The sequence below is a fragment of the Pezoporus flaviventris genome, unplaced genomic scaffold (genome assembly GCF_033815535.1).
Source record: "Pezoporus flaviventris isolate CSIRO_AGI_PZ_B2104156 unplaced genomic scaffold, CSIRO_AGI_Pfla_v1 ptg000001l, whole genome shotgun sequence".
Classification (NCBI taxonomy): domain Eukaryota; kingdom Metazoa; phylum Chordata; class Aves; order Psittaciformes; family Psittacidae; genus Pezoporus; species Pezoporus flaviventris.
In genome coordinates, this window is record NW_026892549.1 from 38,447,186 (window position 1) to 38,472,274 (window position 25,089).

The window sequence follows — 25,089 nt, forward strand, 5'->3', positions numbered from 1 at the left end:
CAGACAGATGACATGGATATAAAATTTACCAAATCTGACTCTTCCAGCTGGGATATCATGTTATCCGAGCAGAGGTAGTGCCTCTGCATTCTGCCATAGGACAAGCAGCACGTTTGGTGTCAGGCTGTAAAAACAGCATCCTGGCAAGGTGAAGTGCATCAGTATTAGTGTTTCAGAAATGTGGATCCTTCTTGCAGAGATGAAAGAAAACAAAGGAGGGGAGGGGGCAGCAACAAAAAAAAAAACCACACAAATCCTTACAAAGTTTCAGACCATATATGAATGTGAAATAGAACCTGGGTACGTTCTATCCAGTGTTGCAGCCCTGAGCACCGTGTATATGAGCCCATCCAAACTAGCTGGTCTCTTGCAACCTTGAACTCTGCGAAATGTCAGGGTAAGGATTCATACATCCGGTAATAGGGATTGAATGATGTGTTAGTGTAAGGAAAGGGGGAATAACAAAAGCTAGCTCTTGCCCTACTTGGAAATGCTGCCTTTGAAGGGAATAGATCTGTTACTGGTGAAACCTATAGAACTGGGTTACCTGGCACTATTTCGAATTGTGCTGCTAGGCTAGTGTAAGCAGAACAAACTGTTCTGTTGTCATGTTTAATTAAAATTTTCATTAAATGTAGTGTGACAGTATGGTGCTTTGCAGATGCAAATAGCAGTACAGTGACTGTAGATGCTACAAGGATTGTACAGATCAGAGAGACAGTGGAAGAGAGAGGGTAGTCAGTACAAGATAAAAGCATATGGAAGTGGTTACGTGTATAAAGAAAATAAAAGGAGAACAGCATTTGCCTGTCTCATTGTACAAGAACCAGGAGGTATAAAATGAAAAAGGAAAGGAGCATATTCAAAATTGAATAGTGAAAACAATTTTTCACACTCATGAGTAATTAAACAGGATTTCATGTTTCTGTTATGAAATTCATTGCTCTCCTGAGGCAATAATTCAGGTAATTTATAAGATACTGTTTTATTTACTTGGGCAACCAGATTATTTGGAATTGTGCTTATAAATAGATATAGTATATATACTATGGATACTATATATACAGTATATGAATGTAGAATATATACTATATATATGCAACAGTTTGCTAAGAAAACTGTTGCAAAGACTAACCTTAAGTCTTTAGCTACAAAGTATCATGCATGCAGAAACTGAGGTACAGAGGTAAGGAGGGGAAGAGCCGGTGAGTAGATGGCATTTGTGGCATGAAGGGCATAGCAGGGAGTAGGGCCTCAGGTGCTGGCAGATTTGCAATGCAGCTTGGCGAGGGAGGACATACGTTTTCAAAGAGATGTGGAGGAAGTTGGAGTTTGCAAAATTGTTCCAGAACAGGCAAGCTGTGACCTTCACTGAATGCGAGAAGAGTTTATTATAGCTGCAGGTGGTAGGGAAATTGAGATGAGTCACAGATGCCAAAAAGGAGACTAATTGAAGTCGTCAAACAAGTGGCAACTAAAGTGTAGAGAGTAGCAAAGATGATCTGGCAATTGTTATCTATAGTAAGCATGTAAAACAGTGTGATTTTATCACACTAGTGTAAGAGGTACATCTAATTTCTGGGGTTGGTACGTTCAAGGACCTATTATTCCCTTAAGAGTATTATATCTAATACCACAGAAAAGGAAAAGGGATGTGTCTGAATGTAAGGCCTCAATAGAAGGTAAAAGAGAGTGAGGAATTTAAACTGAGACTCATGTCAAGGAAAACAGTGCTGTGCAAAAAGACCTGGAGTCAGTTTTGGGTATATAAAGATAAGACTGAAATCTTGGCCGGTTTTACATTAGGATAAGATGTAAATAGGTCAATACTATGTAGATTACAGATTCTTTTGTCTGATACCAGGGTAGACAGAGTTGAATTTGGTTTTTCCTAAGCCAATGTGAAGTCAGTGCAGGAAAGTATTGGTGAAGCTTTTTATTTAGGGTAAGTATGCTTTTTCTTATGATGTCGTTCAGAGCTGGTTCACTCATGGCTTCCCTGTTCCAAGAGAAAGAGGGTAAAACAGCACTAGTTGCCTTGAGTTACATAAAATACAGTAATTGGTAACCTGAGTCCCTGAACACATGAATGAGTTAATGGCTAGCAAGCTGTCCTAGTTTTCAAGTTGTGGGAACATAGTGCAGCCACTGACAGCAACTTTAATTCTGCTCTAACACTTGCTCTCTGATGAATCAGGACTAACATCTTGCACTTACCTCCTCTCCAAAACACAGCTTGCTCAGCACTTGTGCTTCTGCAGGCAGAGTCTGGCAATGACACCCAGCTGTAACTTTGCGGTTTGCTGAGGGTTTATGCCTTCAGCTTCGCCTTTCTAAGCCTTCTGTATTAGACTCTGACAATCCACATTTCTTTGGTGTCCAGGCTGGACAAGTAGCTTATTTATATATCCTTTTACGATTTATCATGCATAATTCAGTCCTGTGGCATACTTGCACAGGCTCTATTCAGCAGCCCAGGCTACTGTTGCAGCTCTAGTGAGCAGTAAAGGCCACCACTGTACTGTACTGTACTGTACTGGCTGTACAGCTGTTTTGTAGGGCAGCACACTATGCTTACTGGGGTTAAAGGTTACCCTGCATTAAATCATAGAGTGCTTGACAGTCAGATTTTCCTGTTGTGGGTCTCAAGGTGGTCACATAGGTACACTGGAGTACTGTTGCTTGTGGTGGTAGAAATATACATGCATCCAGGTAACATGGGAGGCATGAGAAATACTTGCATCCAGTGTGAAATCTCAGGTTTTGGTGAGGTGGAGGGGAGAAGAGGGGAAACTGCTGGAGCAGGGCATGGTGTGCCATGCAGTGCTGTATATAACTGCATCTCTTCCTGCTGCCAGCTCTGGAAGTTCTTAGATTAACACTGGCTGAGCGAATGAATGTTTTTCTGCTGAAGAGCTGCTCCTATGGCTCTGTTTACAATCTATATCTAACTCTATCATTATTTCTCAATTTTGAATGGTAAAATACAGGCTCTGGGTTTGTTCTTGTCGTGCAGCTATCCCACTGCTTTAGAAAGCTGAACAGTCTGGTGAAGGGGAAGGTAGACTTCTTGCAACTCCTTAGTATGCTCCTGTCGTGGTTTAAACCCAGTCAGGTAATTCGTTCGCTCACTTCCCCCCCTTTCTTGCCCTCCCCCTGCTCTCGGAGGGACGGAGAGGAGAATCAAAAGAATGCAACTCCCACGGGTTGAGATAAGAACAGTTTAGTAACTAAGGTATAACACAAATCACTACTGCTACCACCAATGATAACAATGATAAAGGAAATAACAAGGGAAGAGAATACAACACCTCACCACCCGCTGACCGATAACTCGCCCCCCAAGCCCGACCAAGCTCCGACCGATACCTCCTCCAACCCTGCAGTCTCCCAGCCCTTCCGGCTAACTCCCAGTTACATCCCTGGGCATGACGTGCTGTGGTATGGAATAGCTCTTTGGTCAGTTTGGGTCAGGTGTCCTGTCTCTGCTTCCTCCCAGCTTCCCCTCCTCCCTGGCAGAGCATGAGGCTCACAAAGTCCTTGGCCAAACCAAAACATCTCTATCAGCTCTGTTCCCGAGCTGAAAGTCAAAACACTGCACTGCACCAGCTACCAAGGAGGAGAAACATGACTGCCACTGCTGAACCCAGGACAGCTCCTCAAGAGACTTCGGTTAGTTTGGGACCAGTATTGAAACAGACCCCAGAATTGCTTAAGATTAGCAGTTTGCCTCATAATTCTTTCCTAGCGTATCTGCCATGCTTATGTGTGAATCTGGTGTATGATCTCTGTTTTCTCTTTTTGGGTTTGGTCTCAGGATGTCTCAGTGGCCAAGCATGGGGTTTGGAGAAAATGAAAACATTAGTTAAGTGTCAGGAATCAACAGTGCTGTTCCCATGCTGTTCTGCAGGAGCAGACAGGCAAAGATTTCCATGCCATGTCCCATGTCCTCAGACCATGCTCATGGTATTTTTAGACCATGCTGTAAGCACTTTTCATTTTGCATCTTATGAAATTCCCATCTTCCCTCAAATTGGATTACTTAAAACTTTGAATTCCCTGCCCTTGCTGCCTTCTGTGACACAGTTTTTAACGCAGTTAATAAATTTAAATTAACTCATGTGCTGGTCCTGCAAAGACACCAGCACTTAACATTATTCACTGCACATTAAGCAAGGTTGTAATAAATTAACTAGGTCTCCATTCTCTTGCGGCTTATGTGTGCTCATCATTATTTTATGTTATGGAAATTAAATAATTCTTCCCTAAGTTCTAATAATGTGAACACGAGTTCAAAATCACAGTGGCAATGTAACAATTAAAGGCAACTAAAGGAAAACTGCAAAAGCTGCAGTAGCTGCTGCTTTCTTATGTTTCACACTCCTTGAACTGTCTTCATTATGGAAGAGGCTGATTGCCTTCTTTGGTCAGCCTCAGCTTTAAAGGAAGTTGCCAGACACTGCAGAAAAGTTGCTTGGAAATGAAGGAACATGAAGACAGAGCTGGGATTTTTCAGAAGAGCCACAAGGGAGGTACAGCTGAGAAAGCAAGGGCTCGGTCTGAGATACTACAGATAATCAAGACTACTCTTGATGCTTAATAGATGGGATTCACAGGGCTTAAGTCGATTCTTGGTTGAGGAGCATCTTCTGTGAATTCAGTACAGGGTTTTCTGCAAATTTCTCTCTCTTATTCTACTTTTGAAGCATTGGGCTGCTGCTTCTTCGCCATTTGTTAGTGCAATTTTTCTGTGATGCTGATCTCTCCTAAGTGGTAGATTTCAGGTACTGATACCTCTTGTTCTCTTGTTAAAAATATTTTATTGCTGCCAACATTTGAGGGCTTTTTTAATGTCTCTGAAATGAAACTTTCCAATAATAAAACTATTCTTGCCCATGTAGAATAGCAAATAACATAAAGTAGTTATTATCTATTAATAGTGAAAGTTGCATTTACTTCTCAAATCAGTAATGGTGCTTGTCAGTTTTGTATTTTATCTGTGATATTGGACTTAAAAGCTGAGTGGAAGAGGAGAAAGACAGCAAAAATATTTCTCTTCTTCTGTTTCACAGCGCGTTCTGCTTTTTTTCATTGCTTTTATCCTGTAGGTTTGGCATTTGCTTCATTAGTGGTTACTTGCACAATTTTTGCCATGTACTTTTCACCTCTTTATTGCATTGTCTTTTACTAGAAAGCTCTCTTTTCTAAGATGTTCATCTTGTTACCAATCCAGCCTATGCCTTTGTTTCACCTATTACATATTTGCAGTATGAAACTGACATGAGCAATGTTTACTTAGGCCATAATAACTTTATGAAATAAATTACAAGCAGGTATTTATTCATAAAGAGTCAGATTCAGAATAAATTCTCCATTCTTATGTGGATGCAAATTTTTGGGTCTTCAGTAAACGCAGATATCAAGTTCTACTATGATTTTAATTTGAAAGAGATGTGAACAAAATGCTAATTTAGGATACCCTTCTTACACCCATTTCTGTTGTCTTCAGAGTTATTAGCTTTTTTGCATGTGTAGCACTAGTAAATGGTGTTTGCCAAATTCATACTGAATCCATACAGATTTGGCCCAACAGGAGCTCCCTGGGGATGCCTTTTGTAGCAGGTTTTTCTTTTCCACTGGAGACTGCAAACTGCACAGGCACAGTAATCCAAAACTGATTGGTATCTTTCCCTATTTTAGTTTTTACCAAAAGAAACAAACTTGAGTATGACTTGTTCTCTACAGGTTGCTAGTCCCAGTCAGTCCCTATCAAACTACCTTACTCACTGAACAGCAAGTGGCAGAAAAGTTTTATTTTATGCATGGCAATGAATGATTTGTCATGCAAGACCTTACTCCTCTCTTCTTCCTCGTATTTATGTTGTTACACAGTTTTATCTTACACTTTATTACCTTTCATTTTATAGGTACATGAACTGTGTGTGTCTTGTTCAGAGGCACAGAGTTACAATGGAGAATTAGCTTCCATGTTGTTTAATATTTTTCCCTTACAGGCATTTAATGCATTGTTTTCTGCATTAAGTTGTCCAATACCATACTTTCGTGCTTTTTAACAAAAGCTGAACTGAGTATTTTCTTCAGATGTAGATGATCTTAGGGTCATTTCCAACTAAATGCCCCACAGCTGCTCCCTAACTTCTCCCTCCATGCCTCCTGGTGGAATCAGGAGGAGAGCTGGATAAAGGTAAAACCCACGAGTTAAGATAAGAACAGTTTAATAACTGAAATAAAGTAAAATATAATAATAATAATAGGAAAAAGAGAGAAAGTAGTAAAACCCAGGATACACAAGTGATGCACGATACGCAAGTGATGCACAATACCATTGCTCAGCACCCAGTGACTAATGCCCAGCTCATTCCTGAGCAGCAATCAGCCGCTTGTGGAAAACTTCCCCCAGTTTACATACTGAGCATGATACTCTATGCTGTGGAATAGCATGACATTCTATGCTTTGGAATAGTCCTTTGGGTAGTTTGGGTCATCTGTCTGGGCTGTGCTTCCTCACAGCTTCTTGTGCCCCTCCTCCCTGGCAGAACATGGGAAATGGGGATGTGGTTACTGTGCATAAACTCAACGTATGCTACACAGCTAGACATTTTCTTCAGGGAAATGGAGAAACAACCCTAACACCTGGCCCAGTTCTGGAAAGATTGATACCCATAAGGGATCAGCATCTGCTTTACCAGGCTAAAAATCAGTCTGAGGCAGATGACTTAATGCTACAGGAAAGTAACAGTCAGCATGAGAAAAAAACAGAAACTGCTAATACAGGCTGGTCACAAAACCTGTCACAAAAGTTACGTTGTGCACATGTATTTGCCGTCATGGCTGGGACAGCATTGCTTGGTGAAAGCTGATGCAGTCTGAAAGTTTTTGTTCCTCTAGAACTAAAAAAGAATGGGACAGTGGGTGGCTGTTGTGGTATCCAAAGGGGTTCTGGAAGGCCATGTTTGTAATGAGGTAACTTGTGAGATCTCTATTAAGTATGGAGACTAGAGGTCCAGGTTGGAAAGACTTTGTGTCAGTTTTCTCTCCAAGACTTGTCAGCTGTGTGCCCTGAACATCACTGATGGGAAACAAGTTCTGTTGATCAGAAGACAGGGAGCAAAATGACAGCAGCACTTGTTTTTTTTCTGTGTGCTCTTGCCATAAGCTTTCCAGATAGTAATACCTCTTTTTAGGGCAAGATTTGGTAATGCTAATAAATCTCTGAAGCCTTATCAGAGCTTTATTTCATATAGTCTGTGAAGCACGCAGAAGAGAGCGGTTGCATAACTATTAAAGCTATGTAACCTAGAAGGAATTACCAAAACACCTATTGTATTATGCATCTCTTCTGGTCTAATTACATAAACATGCTGTATTATTTATAAAACTGCATCACTTTAAAATTTAGTACTTTGCTTCCTTTCCTTTTTCTGCACATCTAAATTTTGCTCTTAAGACTTTGAGAGCTGCCATTTTGAGCGTGCAGATTTAGGACAGGACTGGTCTCAAGTGGCACTGTAACATTAAATATTAAATAGCTGATTCAAACTGCAGCCAAGAGGAAAATCAGATGACAGTCAAATCCTAAGCCAGAAAATTGAAGAGGAAAGCAATAAAGATTTCTCAATTTATCATACCTGCTATTTTGCACATCTTAGTGAGCTGTGCAAAACTGTCTCTTTCGTCAAATAACTTGCTTAACCACAGTGCAGGAAATATTTACCATTTGCGTGATCGCTCCAGTTTAACTGAACAGCAGTGTCATGCCAAAAAAAAAAAAACAAGATTTTTTTTTTAATTAACATTCTTTATATCCATTTGCATCTACCAGGCTTTGCAGAAAAACAGATTACCATCACATAAATCCTGGGAAGCAGCAAATTGGAGCAGTGGGACTATTGCCATCAACCATATTGTCACACTTGTAGCTTTGTATAAGACTAGTTATCAGTAACAGAGATATATAAAGAGTTAGTGGAGGGTACAGACTGTTCAAAGGTGAGTTGCACTTCTATCCAGTTTCTGAACCAATCGAAGGTATGCCATGGAGCTGTCCCGTGCACTAATGGTGTTTCTGATATGGTTTATGTTTGGGTTTTCAGTGTAGAGGTCTCATGATCTAGACACATACAGATGTAGGATTTAATAAAGAGTTAAAATTATTTTAAGAGAGCTTCATTAGGTGAAGGAGATTGTGAGATTGGAACTTGGAGGAGAAATTAAGCAGGAGAGATCTCCGAACATTTGCAAGTGGAAACACATCCATGCGTACCAGGCTGAATGCTGAAATTATGCCACTTGAACTATCAAATTGCCTTACCTTGTTCTATATTGAGTTCTGTCTGGAAAAGTGTTGGAACTCTGATTTTCTCAATTATATAAAAAGCTGATGTCTCAAAAGAAGGTAGCGATTTGTTGCTTTACTCTTCTAGATAATGATGCAGGCTATGAAGTATTACTAGTCATCTACCAATTCCCTAACAAACCTGTGGGATATCACTGCTCACTGCTCGTGTGTGTTAGGGCATTTATTAGGGAAGGCAAAACATCCAAAAAGATGGCTCAGAGTAAAACACAGTAACATTTGAATTGTCATGTGCCTGATATAAAAGCAGAGTTTTGTACAACTTAACTGGTGTAAGATCAATGCTTGTGATACAATACAAAAGGTCTTAAATTTAAATCAGTGAGACCATTATATGTTCAAGGTACCAGTAGTCTTATATTTTGGAAGCATTATTTTTTCTGTGGTCTGTCTCCTATTTTTACATTGTTTTTTGCCTAAAAATAATTATTCTCCTGTAGATTTGTTATTGTTTTAGGGGAGAAAGGTTGCTGTTTGTTGGTATTTTTGTTTTTAACTTTAAATGGGAGCTACAATAGACAGTAGACAATGTCACAGATACAAAGTTAATCCAGAAGTTCAGAGTCCATTGGTTTTGGGATCATCCTCCAAATACCTCTCCCTAGACATAACAATATAGACAGAATGTGTACCTCTGGCTACGTCAGGAGCAGCAGTAATTGGATTGAGTCCCCTTGAGTGAATCAGAAATTTGAAGGCTCTGTTTGTGTTTGGGGGAGCAAAAAAATGTAGTGTGAGGGTAGGACATGGACTACTTCAAGTTGCAGTGGGCATGTGGGAAACTTAGCAATGCCTCCCATTTAAAAGAAATTTAAACAATTCAGTACTGTTTAAACTCAGCCTCAGAAATGCTCCTTTGAGCAATCTCACAGTGAACGTACTCTCTACAGCCACAGGCAATCAGTGTCAGCTAGTGATTGCAATAGCCCAGATGCGTGCTTGCCCAATTCAATCTGGCTGGGAATTAAAATGGAGAACAAGCTGCTTGATGGCAGTTAAAGACTTCTCATCTTCTCCAGAACCATGGCCTGCACCTGTGGAGTTCATGTTAGGCTCAGTTTGGCTTTGAACCCAAAGCCTGAGTCCAGAGGTCTGTCAGCAACTGCCAGGAGTTGAGCAGAAGGTGACTGAGAACTGCAAATCTGAACTTTTACCAAAGTGAATTTCCATAGGGAAAAACTTAAGGAGTCTACAGTTTCTCTCAAAATAGTTTTCAGAGCCAGTTTCTTTCACTGCAGACAATGTGGTGAGTCTGTAGCCGGTTGCTAAATGGGGGGCTTTTTAAGATTAGCAGTTTTGAAGTGCATCTTGCATCATTGTTTGTGGCCCTGACTGTAGCAAATCAGTGACAAAAGTATTTCTGTAAATAGCAGCTGCAATTCTGAAAGCAAAATGGCTGTTAAGTTTTTAACATTGTGCATTTATTATGTTTCCTGTTTGCTTGTCAAAAGTCAGTTGAATAACTTTGGATCCTTGCACACCATTGCTGGGCAGCAGGCTCTCGTTTGGCATCTGAGCTGTAAGAGGTGTGCACTGCCAGGGTATGCTGTAAAGCTGCAGGCTCTGCAAGAGTGCTTTTGTTTGCAGCCCAACTGGCCAGTCTTCCTGCAAAAGAAATACAAAAAAGCGAAAACTGCCTCTTCAGCCTTTCTCTTGAGAGAAGCAGCCCCTTTCCTTGGAGAGAAGAACATTTTAAGGACAGAATTTGTCAGTGTGATGAAGGGAACCTGGTTAGACATATGCATGAAATCAGTGAAGTGCTTGCTCAAGTGTGCACTTAAATAGATTTGCAGAATTGAGCATGATAGGATATACCAGATTAGTTGGCAGAGGCTCTCTAACTTTTCCATCATTTTAGTGCTCTGTATCATGCTGAAGCATCTTTAAAATTTCATTAGCAGCTTGAAATTAAAAGGGTTGGGAGATTAAGATACTGCTCTGGATCAGGAATGCACTCATCACATGTTGAATAAGAGCAGTCAGATCTGTTGCTGCACTCCTGAGGGGCTCTAGAGCATTTGTTTTAAGGCTATGTTAGAAAAGGATTTCTGTTTTTGTTACTGAAGAGTCAATTTTTAGCTTGACTCTTCAGTGCAGTGTGTTGCACCCATATTTGAAGCACTGGCTTTGTAAGCACCAGCACAACCTGAAGGATTGCCAGGACGGCCTTATGTAAACAGGTCTGATTTCCCTCATTCTGAGCTTGAACAGACCAGATGCAAGCCTGTTTCAATCTTTACGTCTTATAGGCATGCTAGAGCAGGACTAAAGTGAACCTCAAAAACCCTATTGTGAGCAGACAGATCAAGTCCTCCAAAACATTTGTTCCTTGAGTGCTTTCATGTGGGTTTGCTGGATTTAAATTAACCTAAAAAGTCTTTCAAGCAGCATGCTTTGTGTGTATGTGGGTCATTCCAATTTTCTCTTTATACAACTGACTGGAGGAGTGTTTCAAGTATGAGGGTGAGGGCAAATTCTCACAAAACAGAGCAGCTTCAGCTGTCATCATCTTTCAGATAAATGTGAATTGATGTAGCGGTTGCCCACAGTGGGGTGCTTCACCTAGTGTCCCCTATTGTATTGCTGTAATAGGGCAGTGAGTATTGCTGGGGGGAACAGATCTTAGTATAGATCTTGCCTTGCTTTTCCTCATCTGTTGGGCTCTGCTACTGCTGCTTAAGAGGAATTTGTTACTCTTCCTGTTGGAGACATCCAGCTGTGACCCAAACCCAGTGACCTGGGGATGTTCAGCATGAGCTGATTATGCTTAAGAAGGGCCTTGAAACCAGGACACCAGGATACTTGAAAGGATACTAGAGAGGGTTTATGCCACTGGACACATTTGCCCTTCCCTGGGGTCTGTGGCTATTCAGACTGTGCTCAGGCTAAGGGCTTTTTTGAACTGTGAGAGCTGGAACTAGGACAAATTAAACACCCATCTTAATCAACTACCACTCTGTGAATTCAGTTGGGAATGAGACTTGATAATCTCACACTTAAAATATGGCCTTCACTCCTATGATGTCCTGTGCAGAGAGAAAGAACATTTTGCCTAAGTTCCCAGAATACTAATGTGGTTCGGACACTGGGATATACTGTAAGTGGACTTGAGTCCTACTCATAGCTGTTTGCCTCCACTTGCATCGGTTCATCAGTGGACTGCAGTGAGACCCAAATAGAGAGATGAAGAATTATATGCTGTAGATTGTGAATGATGGATTTCTTTAGAGTGCTTGTTGTAAGAGGATTGAATTGAGAATTCGTCTTGGAGTAATCTTGTTGGACAGCTCTGCATTGCATGAAACATTTGTCTCATACCTTCTGGCCTTGTCTGTATGATTTTGAGTGACTAATGCAGCTTCATAACCTAGTTCCTGTCCCTTTCCTCCCTATCCTTCATCCCAAGTCTTGGAGTATTTTCTGCTACACAAAACAGCTCAAGACAAGATGGTCCTACACAGGAGAACTTTGTGGCTAAAAAACCCTTCAGGAGTGTGTGAAAGTTGTGGTGGAGAACAAAATTGAACCTATGTTTTACGAAGCCTGACAGATGTTCTTACTGCTAGGCTACCGAGTAAAAGGGGCAGCTGAGGAGTGAGAACTGCTCATATGCCGATAATGCATCAACAGAGTTTTAGGTTACTGGCTTCCTGCAGCAAAGTAGGAAACTGAGCAGAGTGCTAATTCAATTTCCGCTATGTTCAGAGGCATAGTGATCTGTACGTGACCTTGTGCAAAGGATTATTGGTGTATCTGCCACTGAATTTCTGACAGCATGTAGCTGACAACTGCAGATAGACTCCTTGCCTTTTTTTTTTTCTTTATTCTGTAGCTGAAGCTGATGGCAGCAACATCCCTTAATTCTGACCATTTGTTGTAGGTATATTTCTTCTGTTTGTACTGCCTCATAAATGTCACTCATTCTGTACACGGCCTTTACTTGATTTAGTTTAATGTGGATTTTGTAGATCTCAGTGTATGTTAATTTGTTGGTAATAAGCGTCCAGTTACATCTTTGTCTTTTTTATTTATTTTATTTTAAAAGAGTTACAAGTATGTCCAGTTGTTAAGGTCATCGGTTTTAACAGCTAATGTGCAACATTTACTAAAATGTTGAACATAGTAACTTAGCTAGTTAGAACAGATATATTCACTTACTGCATAATAATAAATACTGTAATAACTTAAAATTAATTTTCTTTCAAACCTTCTTGTGATCATCTATTTGACCTTGGCCACTGGATGTTTTGCTCTTAACTGCAGCAATAAACTACCTACAATTAGTGGTAAAACAACGTGGGAAACTCCTTGGACTTCTTTGCGTGGGATTGAGATTCCAGTTGGTATACTGAGCTGGCAGAATTTCCCTTTGAAGCCCACAGGAAGGCAGCTAGCAGCCTGGTACAGAGCTGTGGAAAGTCCTTTGTAGCTCAGCTACCACCGGAATTAGCTAATTAAAGATGACAAGCAGGCTGGGGGCCAATTCTGACTTTGTTTTGAATTTTTCTTTATTTCAGTTTGACCAAACAAGAAGTTCGTTGAATAGGTTTTGTGGATGTTGTTTAGCGGGAATATGAAGAGGTTTTTTTACTTACCAATATTACTTATTTTTTTAAGAAGTTTGCACTTTGAGCAGCTTTGTCAATTACCCAGTTCTGAGCCTTTACCTTCTGATGCTCAGTCCAAGAAGACTTGTTTGGCAGGTAGAGAAAAAGAGGAAAGTCAACCAATAGCATATATTATCATATACTTGTATGCATGTGTCACCTTTGTAGCATTCAGACAGCTGGAGCAGGCTAAGAGTCTTTGGGAGTCCCAAATAATACCTGGTGGTTCTTGGCTCTGGGGTTTTTCCAAAACTCCAGGAATTCTCCTGCAGTGCACTCCGTGGCTGTAATACACATCCGTGGCACTGGCAACACTTTGGAAAGTGGGTGGAAAGTTAGACAGGGAAATCAGTGTTTCTGAATTTGCTTGTTTCAGGAAAAGGCCTTTTATTTCCTCTGAGGAGACAGCTGCAGCAAATGTTTCTATCAGAGTCTTCCAGACGTCCGTATAGACTGGAAATCCCTGAAACCCACTATCTAAAACTTGACATATTTTAAATACTTTAGAGTGCCTTTGAACTCCTCTACAGAATATTGCATCTCCCAACAGCAAGCCACAAATGTCCTCAAATATGGTATGCATTTTGCTTGGAGAAATGTGAAATAAAGGTGATAGCGAAAGGATTTTTAAAACAAAAAAAACTCTTTGTGAGGAATCATAACTGCTCACACTTAAGAGTGACAGAAGGGCACTGGGAGTGAGCAGCAATGACATTAGGTTAGACAGTTTTTCCCTCCAAATAGTTTTATTTTCAGCAACAGCCTTCAAACCTTCACTAGATGAGGTATATAACCCTGAAGTTAAATGACAGGTGTCCTAGCAGTAGGACTGACCTAATGAGAAAACTGTTGCCCAGATAAAACCTTCCTTCATATTGTTGTCCTTGCTATTTCTTCCATGTGCACAATCTGAAGATTTCCACCAGCAAAATTAACATTTTTTGTCTCAAAAATATTTTCAGCATGAAAGCTGAAAGCCACGTAGCTAGCGTGAATGAATTCTTGAAGGAATTGGTATTTGTATCGTATCAATTGAATAAATTAATCTCTGCAGTGTTGTGGAGGTTACAGGGTAAGAGAGTTTCTGTTCAGTTGAAGTATCACACTTTAAAATCTCAGTGATGTTCTTATACTCTCCTGTACTCGTCAGAGGACTATTTGTGTATGACACAACTTTCTTTCTAAATACTTGCAAAAGCAGCTTTGAAGAGGAAGGTTTAGATTAACTTTCTTATACATAGGAGCATTTTCAGTTTGAAGCCATTCTGTTGATGTCTGAACATGCTTCAGTGCCCGTTAACCGTAAGCTAATAGTTTTGCTAGTGGAGAGAGAGTCGTAAGTGTTGTAAAATACGTAATTGAAGATGATTCATGCTGTAGTATTGCCTCACACTAAGGAAGCTAGATCTTATCCCACTATAAGCTTTATGAATAGCACTTCACTGATGTTTCTCAAGCATGTTTGTGTATTCTTTCCAACCCTTGGAGGAAAAAAAAAAACCAAAACCGAAACAGGAATTCCTCTAAGAATTTCCACTGCATGAGGTTTTGATTTTATTTCCTCATACTTCCATTGATTCTTCTTTACTGAGCCAGTAACGGGTCCAAAAGGTAGGAAGATGCTCTGTATGTCTTTTTTTACTGGGGAAGAGAGAAGGACGTAGAGGAAGAGGAGAGGATGATTCTGTATTAAATCTCCTGCTGGTTTCACTCTTATTTCCCATGGCATCTTTATCCTAGCTTCTAATTTGCCTCTATCTGAAAAGAAAAACCTAGAAGCCTAACAATTATTTAATGTGTACTTGGGAAAATGTGGAATCATCTTTATTAAGGAAATTCTTTGGTAGTGGATGTAAACTGTGGATATATGCCTGTATCCATCCCATCTGTCTGTCAAAAATGATCTCCCTAAAACCGTGTGCTGGAGTCTGCTAAGTGAATTTCCAGGTCGTTGTGGATGATGCTTTTTCTCAAGTCTGTATTTGATGTGCAGCATGCTAAAGTCACCTGTTCAAGGCTTAATAAAATTTCTTATTATCATTGTCCTGGTGCCTAGTAACAAGTGAACTTCCCTGCAGTAGTCATGAGAATTGTCCTCTCTCTCCTCCACTGCCCTGCTAGTTTTCATGAAACTTAAAAAATTAATTATCCTTGAAATTTTGTTTTTTCCTGTCACATTTAGGACACTATTTTCAGAGGGCTGGTGGCAGGGTGGGAAAAGCAGGCAGATGAGCACAGTGCTTGATAACAAGTTGTAGAAGACCAGACCAAAATTTTGCTTCAGCTTCTGTTGATGTGAACAGGGTGTAGTGGTTTGGCAGTGCTATAAGAAATCATATGTTAAACTGTAAAATATGTAAACCTGTATCTTACAGTTAATCCCTTGTACCTTTTGCAGGTGGAGATTTACATTTTACCTCTATATATTTACCTATGGAGTGCGGTTCCTGAAAAAGGTAGGCATTTATATTACTATGCTTTCATAAGACATCACAAATTTGTTTCAAGACTTGTATATAATATAAAGCACAAGCATAAAACTCACGTTCACAAAGAATAAAAAATAAAATTTAATTTGCATTTGTGAAATAAATTGCTACTGGCACTGGTAAAGAATATAAGTTCTTATCAATACTTAATGGGGTAAAAACTCCCACAACTGGTGTAGCAACATACCTAGGTTACTTTATTACTTTTAATTCTGAGCATTAAGCTGGCAGTAGGGTTTACCACAATATTAATCTCAATTTCTGTATCATCCTTTATAAATGCCTGTGGCAGAGGTTCCTTTTTATTAAAAAACAAAATCCATTAATGTTTTAGAAAATGCTTTTTATTTGCCTGTTCTTTATCTGACATACTGTGAAAAGAAGTTTCCATGGAGTTTCCCATCAATGCTGTGTTTCTGGTGATATAAGCAGAGAAGGGTGTTGATGGCTTCTAAACACCCTGGTGTAGGTCTGTTAACCCTGCCACAGGTGGTAATATGTATTTATGGTACAAATTATTTTTTACAGCATGACTAGTTCTCAGAGCTTTTCTGTAAGTGAGGCCCTATTTGTATAATTCTGAGAGGTGAAATTAGGGGGAATGTGTGGTCTCAGTGTGCTTACGTAATCTTACAATCTTCGTTTTGGACATGAAGTGGATACAGAAAATGGATCCTGAATGTTTCTGGTACTTTGTAAGTAAAAATAGTATTAAAAAAACCCTCATCATTTTTATGATTCTAATTAATGAGGCTGTCCCAAGCGCCAGGCAAGTTGGTGCCAGTAGGAATGATGATATGCCAGTCCAGAAAGGGCACATCAGAGCCTTCTCAGCTGTTTAGCACCAGTAAGACCCAGGGAAAGTGTGTGCACCAGTCCTCCAAAGAGACGAGCCAATACATAATGTGCAACCCCTCACTGCCTTTTTGAACATTTACAATTTCTGTGCGCTTCATCCATTAACGTGACGTATGGTCATGATACTCTGTTTTCTGCCTTTGATTCCATCCATGTTTGTGGTAGGAAATACAAGAATAGTTTTCATAAGCAATTTTCACAACTTAAATTGTTGGCCTGTGGGTGTGTAGAGAGCATGACTGTGGCTTCATAGGGTTCTGTAATGCATAAGGACACTGAGTCTTTATCTTCTGAATTTCTTTACTTTATTACAGATTATCACAAATAATCACCATTGGTACATTAGCAAGTATCACAAAATGACTACTGCAAAGCATACTTATGATTAAAAAAACAAATCTCTCTCAACACAAAGAATACGTCTGTTCTAGGAAAAACTCTGAATACCAGCATTTCTAAAGAATAAGAAGAGTGTAGTAAATGCATGCTTCATTACAAACCATTGTGAGCTGTTTCTAAAGGCTGAGCTGACATGCAAAGTGTAGGGTGTCTTCCTTCCAGTTCAGCTGAAGTTTGAGAAGGGCTGGCTGATATAGAATGGTTGCTTCAACAAGGTATACCTATACTGTTACTTGCTTAACAAAGATCAGCTGTGTAATTTTGATGTAATTTTAACTTTCAGTATGTTTAATTTTTACAAAAAGAACTTATTCATTATGTAATTGTGTATGTATTGTTAATTACTCATTTTTACACAGTGTTGCAAATGAGTCTGGCAGCATTTTGTGCTATTGTCATTATTCCAGTGTTCTGCTTTGTATACTCGGGTCATTCACATGGAATGTATGCAAATCAACAAAATTATGATTGTGATTGTATTTGTATTTACACCATCTCCCTAGCAACATTGTGTAACTAAGAGGAAGTGCAGGCTTTTTGCTGTTTATCAAAAACCAAACATTTTGCTGCATCCGCTTGAGGGGGGGAATCTGGGTTTGGAAGGAATAAAATCTAGACCCCGGAATCTGGAGGAGTTGCTTATTTCAGAACTTCACTACAATACCAAAATGGATAATGCTTTTTAGTTTGTCTTGGTCTTCTTAATGGAATAATTTCGAAGAAACACTTAATTGATTCCTTAGGAAGCTCATGGGAAAAAAAGTTAAACATAATAAATTCTCTTACAAATTTGATAGAAAGATCTTTCCTTCAAAAAGCTGTTTTTCCTGGAGAGAATGTCAGTGGTGTCGTGCTGTGCTAATGCTACAGTAGAAGTTTGCACCCTTTCAAATAAAAGTTCTGCTTAAGACCATCCCTAGTGTACCTAGTCCAGAAGAGTGATAAGCATGGTGAGTAAGCCCAGGTGCAATGGCTGTCCCAGAACTATCACAGCAACATATGCTGCCTCACTGGGAGAGAGTGAGAAAGAGTAAATACTACAGATGTTCCTGTTTTGAAGAATGGAATATGCCACCAGCATAGCACCACATTGGCAACATTCACATTGGCTTTTAAAACCTAAACTAATGCTTAGTTGATACATAACTTTGGATTGTTGAATAAGATATTGTGATGAAGTAAGTCTTTCAAACATCCATAAGATTATATTTTTTTGAGAAAAACTGCATTTTGTTGCTGTTCAGATGGACAGAATCACTGGATGCTGGTTAGTTTGTCCATTTCTGGATAGCTAAGATGCCTGATTTAAGAAATCTGGTTTTGCCATCTGGAGTGGGAAGTGCTCCTTATTAGTTGCTCTCATGACTTCTGCTCTTATGAGGTACTGCTCTTAGAGAAGTGAACCAACTCAATAGTACAAAAGGCTCTTCCTAAAACACTACACTGAATGCATTGCCTCTTTTATAGTTTCTTTGTTGGCTCTTGAATTGGGAGGCAACAAAATACTCCGACTTCTATATTGTCCTTCCCCCCAACTTGACCTAGTCTCCTTGCAACCTGCCGTTCCTTTGCTTGGTGCATACATTCCTAACCTGATGGGTACTTTGTTTACATTTGGCTCTCTTAAATGTTCCTTCTTTAATTTAAGGATGAAATTTAGCTTTACCTACAAGACTGGCATGGGGCCCATAAATTACTTAATCATCACTTTGAGTTAGTTTTGAGGTTCTTTGCTTTGCACTGGCTCTTTGCCTAGAGATGAATTTCACCTTTTAGATTCTTTCTCAAAACACTTTTCTCGTAATGGCCCCAGCACATAAATGCTCCTTTATCTTCTGATGTCACCTTCCCTATTTGCTGCATAAAGCAATATCACTGCATCAGTGCAGTATCAGAAGTGTGGGTGTCTGTGTTTCCTTATTCACATCTAACAGCCTAAGGAAGACCTAGTCAGGATACTCCGGCAAACCACCATTCTTGCAGAGAATATCATTAGGTCTTTATGGCTTTGTAAATCTTGACAAGCTTATCTAGCTTTTTGGGAAGATGTGCCCAAGCTTAATAAAGCAATAATTAGTTAGCAGATTTATCAACTCTTTTTTAGTTGTTGAATTGTGATACTGTCAGCATGGTATACATACCAACGTTAATTTATTTTTAGAATGGTAGTAACTAACTGCAGTAAAGTTTTACATTTGCCTGGCTAGAACATCTTGCAAGATGTTTCAGCTTTGATTTTCACTTTCCTATAGAAGCATATGAAAGCTAATAAAGCTGTCATTCAAAGCAATCATAGCTCTCTCTAAAATGCCGTGGCAAACTTGTCTTTGTTACCATCCATAGCGGGAGTTAATGGCTGATCTAGATAAAGAAATTTCTGCACTCACTAAAATAACCTGTAAGTCTTTGTAGTAACACTGCACATGATATGATTTATCAATTCTTTTCCCATGCTATAGTTGCTGAGTACATTGCTGGAGATTTAAAAGCTTTCTTCTCACTGAAAGCTGTATCTCTTTATCAAACTGTTCTCTTGGGTTTTGTCTTTTTTCCCAATAACAGATATATGCTGTTGACTCATAAATAAAGTAACAAAAAAATTTCTTACTTTTGTTGAAATGTATTTTCAAAAAAAATCTCAATTCACAGGGAGAAATGTCTGACAAAAAGCTTTGTCTTCAAAGTTTGCTCTATTGCAACAGAACCTGTCAATCTATATGTTTTAAATACATTTTTATCTTAATGGTGTCTGCAGGACACTTAGATTGGGCCATTTGCTCACTAAAGTTCACCATGAACTCCCGAAAACCTTTTAAGTTGGGAAGGCAGAGGATTTGCAATAGGGTGTCCTGCATGTGTCTGTAGTTGTAGGCCATGGAATCGTGATCACTGACATTGCATATGTTTTTTATCAATGTAAAATGCTCAAAAAAGTGTGCTTCCACCTTCTCTCCCTTCCTCTATCCATATGGACATATGCTTCCCACAGCCTCTGGATTGTAACAGCTGCTTCACACACTCTCTCCTGCATCTTGCCAACTCCACCACTGAACTCTCGAGGCAGTAGACCTTTATGGAGTTTGCGCTGGTCTTGTCCTCAGTGTCCCCTAACTCAAATGGGTGTATGTTGTCAACTTGGTCTTTGTTGTGACATCATGTCACTCATGAAGTGACATTATAAGAATTAATTTCTTTCTTATAAAATGTACTGTTGATGGCATACACCATGTTCTGCTGCTTTGATTGTTTCTTGGGCCTAAAAAAACTACCATTAGTGTCCACCACCTTCAGTCAAGAGGTGATTTTTAACTGCAGGGTGCAGCTGTGTCATTAGTATGTCTTACAAAGGTTTGTAGTATCAAGGAAATACATGTTTCTTCCAAGAATTACTCTCTTCCAAGAGAGAACTAAGTCTGGTAAGAGAATAGGGAAGGCAAGACAGTTGCTCTCTTACTCAAAAATGGAGCACACATAGAAAAATAGCTCACAGCCTTCCAGATACTCAGCCAAACCATTGCATCACTTACAAATTGTATCTTAATAATGTATATATAAGAAACCGACAGACTTCTGTAAAATTTTTCCCATAGTTATTAGTGTTTAATTATTGTATTAGACATTTCTCCCTTCCCCAGCTGTCAGCCTTTTTTTTTCTCCTTTGCATCAAAATAAGTAAATTAATATTACATAGCTGGTTTAATTTTATAGGGGGTTTGCTGTCATTGTCTCTAACTAGTGAAGTAATTAATGACATGTCAGTGTTAAAGCATCTCAAATATTAAATTGTTTCCTCGGTCTTGGTTTCTTTTTAAATGTTCCATATAAATTCTTAATTCTTGCTTTTTCAAATCCTCTCTAATGTAATGATTGCAACTGTAGCTATCTCAGGCATATTACCATGTGGTGTAATAGTGGGATGAGTTCTGCTCATCTTTGATTCTGCTTCGCAAGAATCTCTCATTTTTTAAGTGAAATGTATGTTTGTCTCTTTTTCCAAACCAGAGCTTTCAATTAGATGAAAATGAACTGTTAACTTTCTTAGGTAATGAAAACAGATGTTGGGAGATTGATGGGTTTGTCAGTCCACCCCAGCACCCCATAGCAATGTGTGTTTCAGGACATGCCTTGCAGTATGGTGGCTAATGCACTGAGGGGGTGAAATAGGTGATCATAATTAGGATTTGAAATCACCTCTGTTGTTTCTGATCCCTTGTGAGAAGAAACAATTGATGTAAATGTAGGTTAGAGTTCAAACCGATTCATTTTTCACCTCAAATATTACCATTTTCAAGGGCAGATTTGATCATGAATATTCTTCTATGTGAAGAAACAGACTGAAACACAACTTTCAAAGAGAAGATGACGCTTTCTTTCATTACTCACTGCCAACTCCATTACTCACTGCTTTCCACAGCAGATTTAAATGATTTTTAAATGAATTGGGGCCAAAGAGTAAGTGGCCCACAAAATTCTTTAATGCAAAGCATTCACTTTCCCATATGCTCCTATTGTCCCCATTCTTGGCAAAATAGCGAATATGACCATCCTGTCTTGATTTTAAAGCTTCTAAAAGAGATGTTAGGTCAAGCCTCACAACTTTTTGGTAACATGGAACGAAGCAAATCCTTTTACCTAAGTGCTTCAATGCTTCATCTGAAATGAAGCCCAAATAGAAATAGGTTTGTATTTCTTTTACAACACCCAGAGACTGACTCCAGAGTAAATGTTTATTTTGATTTTTTTTCTTCTTTTTATTTCTCTGTTTCACACTTTACTTGTCATTTACAGGTATAAAAACGGAGTGTGGGGTTTGCTTTTAGTTTTACTTATTTCCATGGTTCTTATTGTTACATTAAGTGGTGAAAAAGGCGAATTTAATTTGTTCCATGTGATGTATAGATATATATTCATACAAGATAAAAACTGTAAAAGCCTAGCATTAGGGGATCTTGAATGTAGAACTTACAAGTTCTATATTTACTCTTTTGTAGCCTAACAGTAAAGACAGTGATAAGAAATCATTGTCTATCAAACTAGAATTTGGGGGGGGTGGAAGGTATTGTGTACCAGAGCCCTAGTAGTGTTGGGAAAATTTTCATCTTCGTAGGTAATGCATGACAAGATAGCGCTAGTTAGTGGCTTAGAAGACCTGTGTCCAAATCAGTCTGGGATGTAATAACGTGGACTCTTACACAGAGGTCTTTGGCCTCAAGTGCCATCATTGCTGTGAAATACGATTATGAAAATACGATATGGCCCTAAGTCTTTATCATGATAATAAATATACTACAGCATTCTTTGTATCTTTGTAAATATCTAATATTTGAAGTGTAAAAGATAACTGACCAATTATATTTCCACTCTGATCGTGTATATGCAAATTCTTCCCCTTTCTGACTGCAGCTGAGATTTTTCAGCACTTCCATTTATTTAATTTGCATATCTACAAAACACTTCCTTGCAGAGCACCACACCAGTATTGATGCCAACAAGACATTAAGTCCAGTGGCATTAAACTTACTGTTTTGCTTATCACTAACACAGGAACAAGATAAGGTTTTTGTTTTCTTCAGTAATATTTGCAATTACATCAGTAATGGCTTGGATCATTAAGAGTTAATGGTCTGATTGTGCTCTCATTAAATGAAAAAAAAATAGCATTTGCTTCAGTGATAAACAGAGTAAGAATTTCAGGATTGGATTATTGCTTGCTTGTTGATCCTTGGTGCTGAGCAGTATCTGTAAAATGCTGTAGAATAAGAAAACTTTACAAACATCTGGAAGAAAAACTTCCAGGTGACATATGGTGGCTTTTCACATTCAGTTTCTTTCCTTTAATTGCCCATGAGAATTACAAATTCACAGAAGAAAGAAAGAGCATGAATTCCCTGCAGTGAGAGTCTTCTGAAGACTAAATTGAGACTTAGGAACCTAAAACTGAGTGTACGTATTCTACTGGGAAAAGGACCATCTGCCTGGATAAACAAATAACTTGTGACTTGCTCGTTTTCAAATTTAGAGTTGAAGTAAGACTGATGATATGAGGATGCTGTGGCTATGTTTAAAAAAATGCCAGGTGCAACAACACATACTGTATGTATGTGGCTGCTAGAATGTCAGTTCTGCATCTCCCTTCCTAAGGAGTCATCCCATACAACAGAACTGTCTGCCATGCAATTGCAATTGCTGGTGATGCAGATAGATTGCAAAACAATAGGAAAAACATACTGAAGTGTAAATTTGACTCCCAAAACCTACTCAAGTAGCATAAATGTATGGAAGGCACCTAGAAAAATAGTAGTGTAGTAAGGAGGGAAAAAAAAAACCGAGAGGCAGAGCTTCACTTATGTTGTTATGAAAATACCTCTTTCTTGAAACTATAGAATGTTTCAGAAGAAGAAAATCGACTGCTTGTCCTTGTGTGTGCACTAGCTGCTGAGCTAGCCAATTACTGTGGGACAGCAGAAGATGTTCTGTTAGTGTCCTACAGTTTTCTATGTGTGCTTGGAGAGAACCTGGTTTCCTAACACTTTTTTGTGAATGAGGGTGCTTTGTTCTGCTGCTTAGCTGAGTTGGCATGTTTTTTGCCTCTTTTTGGAATAAAATAGCAACAATGATATATACAGATGTTACAGCCCTGGGAGAGTAGTATAGCATTTGCAAATGCCATTTTGGATTACTTATAGTCAAGAATTTTAGAGCCTAAAGTCAAACCATATTCATTTGAAATACAAAAAGAGAACTTGTTACTCCATTGTGTGGTGACTGGGTTTTGACATCGTTTCTGTATTGCACTTCATCTCTATCTCTTGATTATTGAGATTGTTAATCTTGGAGGAAGTAAATAGTTGTAGATATGCATAGCAACTTCAAAGAATTGTTGTATTTGGGGAAACAGGCATCTCAAGATTGTGAGTTCATATCCCTTTGGGAAATAAGACCTGGACACAGGAACAATGGGATGTTTACCTGAAATGGAGTCTCATTTGCCATTCTTGGTTTGGAGTTTTCCTGCTATTTCTCTTTCTGTCAATTTTGCAGCTACTTTGGTGTTCAACTGTTTAATAGCTTCACTGTATGCTGTGTCTTGCATCTCTTTCACTGATATATCTTCTTCAGTTTTCTTCACTGAAGGTCTGTTCTGGTTGTGATCATATGTTCAGATGTCATCAAATACATCTCCATTTATTTTAGCTGTTAAAAGAAAAATCAGAAACAGTAGTATACACATCATCATTAAATTAAATGTGTGTCTCAGTTTCTGGTCACTAAGCTGATAAGTTGGTGATGGCTTATTTTAGTCAGGTTCAGGACCTAATTAAAACACAACTGCTGTCACTCTGTTTGCTCTGGTTAGTCATAGTAAGATGTTCTTAAGGACCTCCAAGAGGTGGTGGGCTCTTAGTTTGTCCAAAATAGTGTTGCAGCGCAGATGCTCCTGGAAAGTTACTGGAAATTGAGGAGTTGCTATTAGTGTAAAATTGCTACAGCACTTCTGTGTGCATTTATGTTATTTAATCTTCTTTCCTTTAAATAGAAACTTTACTTAAAAAGACAAGTGGATGAAAACCACACACTGCTGGTGTTATTCCAAAGTTATTTACATTGTTGGAAAATTACAGTTGAATTGAGTCTCTTTAACAATTTTAAAGAGCAAGTATATGTTATCTCTATTATGAAAGACATATTTCATTGTACTCTCTTCACCTGTTTCTTTCTCAGCCATATAGGGTCTCAGCGGGCTTGTGGGCTGCTCAGCATACATTATAAATGATTTCCTACACTGACTCAGTAAGGTAGCTTAATTCAGTCACAAATTATCTAATACACAAGGAAGGTTCTAGTTTCACAGTTTTATGTAAGTCTATTTTGACACTGGGGCTGTTTTTTTCTTAATTGTTCTTCTTAGAGCTAAGTTGTATGTCCATGGAGCAGTGGGAAGGTACAGGTTTGATTGGTTACTTGTTTGTTTGTCTGTTTTCCTGACCTAGTTTATGTAGCCTTGCAAAGACTGATCTGACCTTGGAAAGCCCACCATGAGAGAGATCACTGATAGTTTTCTGCATGCTGTACAGCATTTGTTTTCTGACCTCTCTATGCCAAGAATGCCCATGGGAAACATCATCGATTATCTGAAGATGAGTAGCTGGGAGGGGATACAGCTTTATCACTGAAGTTTCCATGGAAAGGCTGGTTTGTCATAGTGGCCAGTTTCCCTGTGGTCAGTTCTTCTTTTTTTTTTGTACAATTCAGGGCTTGTTGGGCACTGGGAGTGGACTGTTCTGGGAAGAAACTAAATTTTACATAATGTTATATAGTCTTCCCTTTCCCATATACTCCTCAGCTACCTCATAGGTCA

The 25,089-nt window shown here is 39.0% G+C and overlaps 1 protein-coding gene across 7 annotated transcripts in view; it reads left to right on the plus strand.

The window, feature by feature from the left end:
* Positions 1-25,089, plus strand: part of CERS6 (ceramide synthase 6) — a 122,654-nt gene that overhangs the window by 45,637 nt on the left and 51,928 nt on the right. For all 7 annotated transcript variants that reach the window (XM_061452647.1, XM_061452656.1, XM_061452679.1 and 4 more), the window contains one exon: positions 15,383-15,440. In XM_061452647.1, coding sequence (XP_061308631.1) covers positions 15,383-15,440 — 58 coding nt within the window. The remainder of the gene's footprint in view (positions 1-15,382; positions 15,441-25,089) is intronic.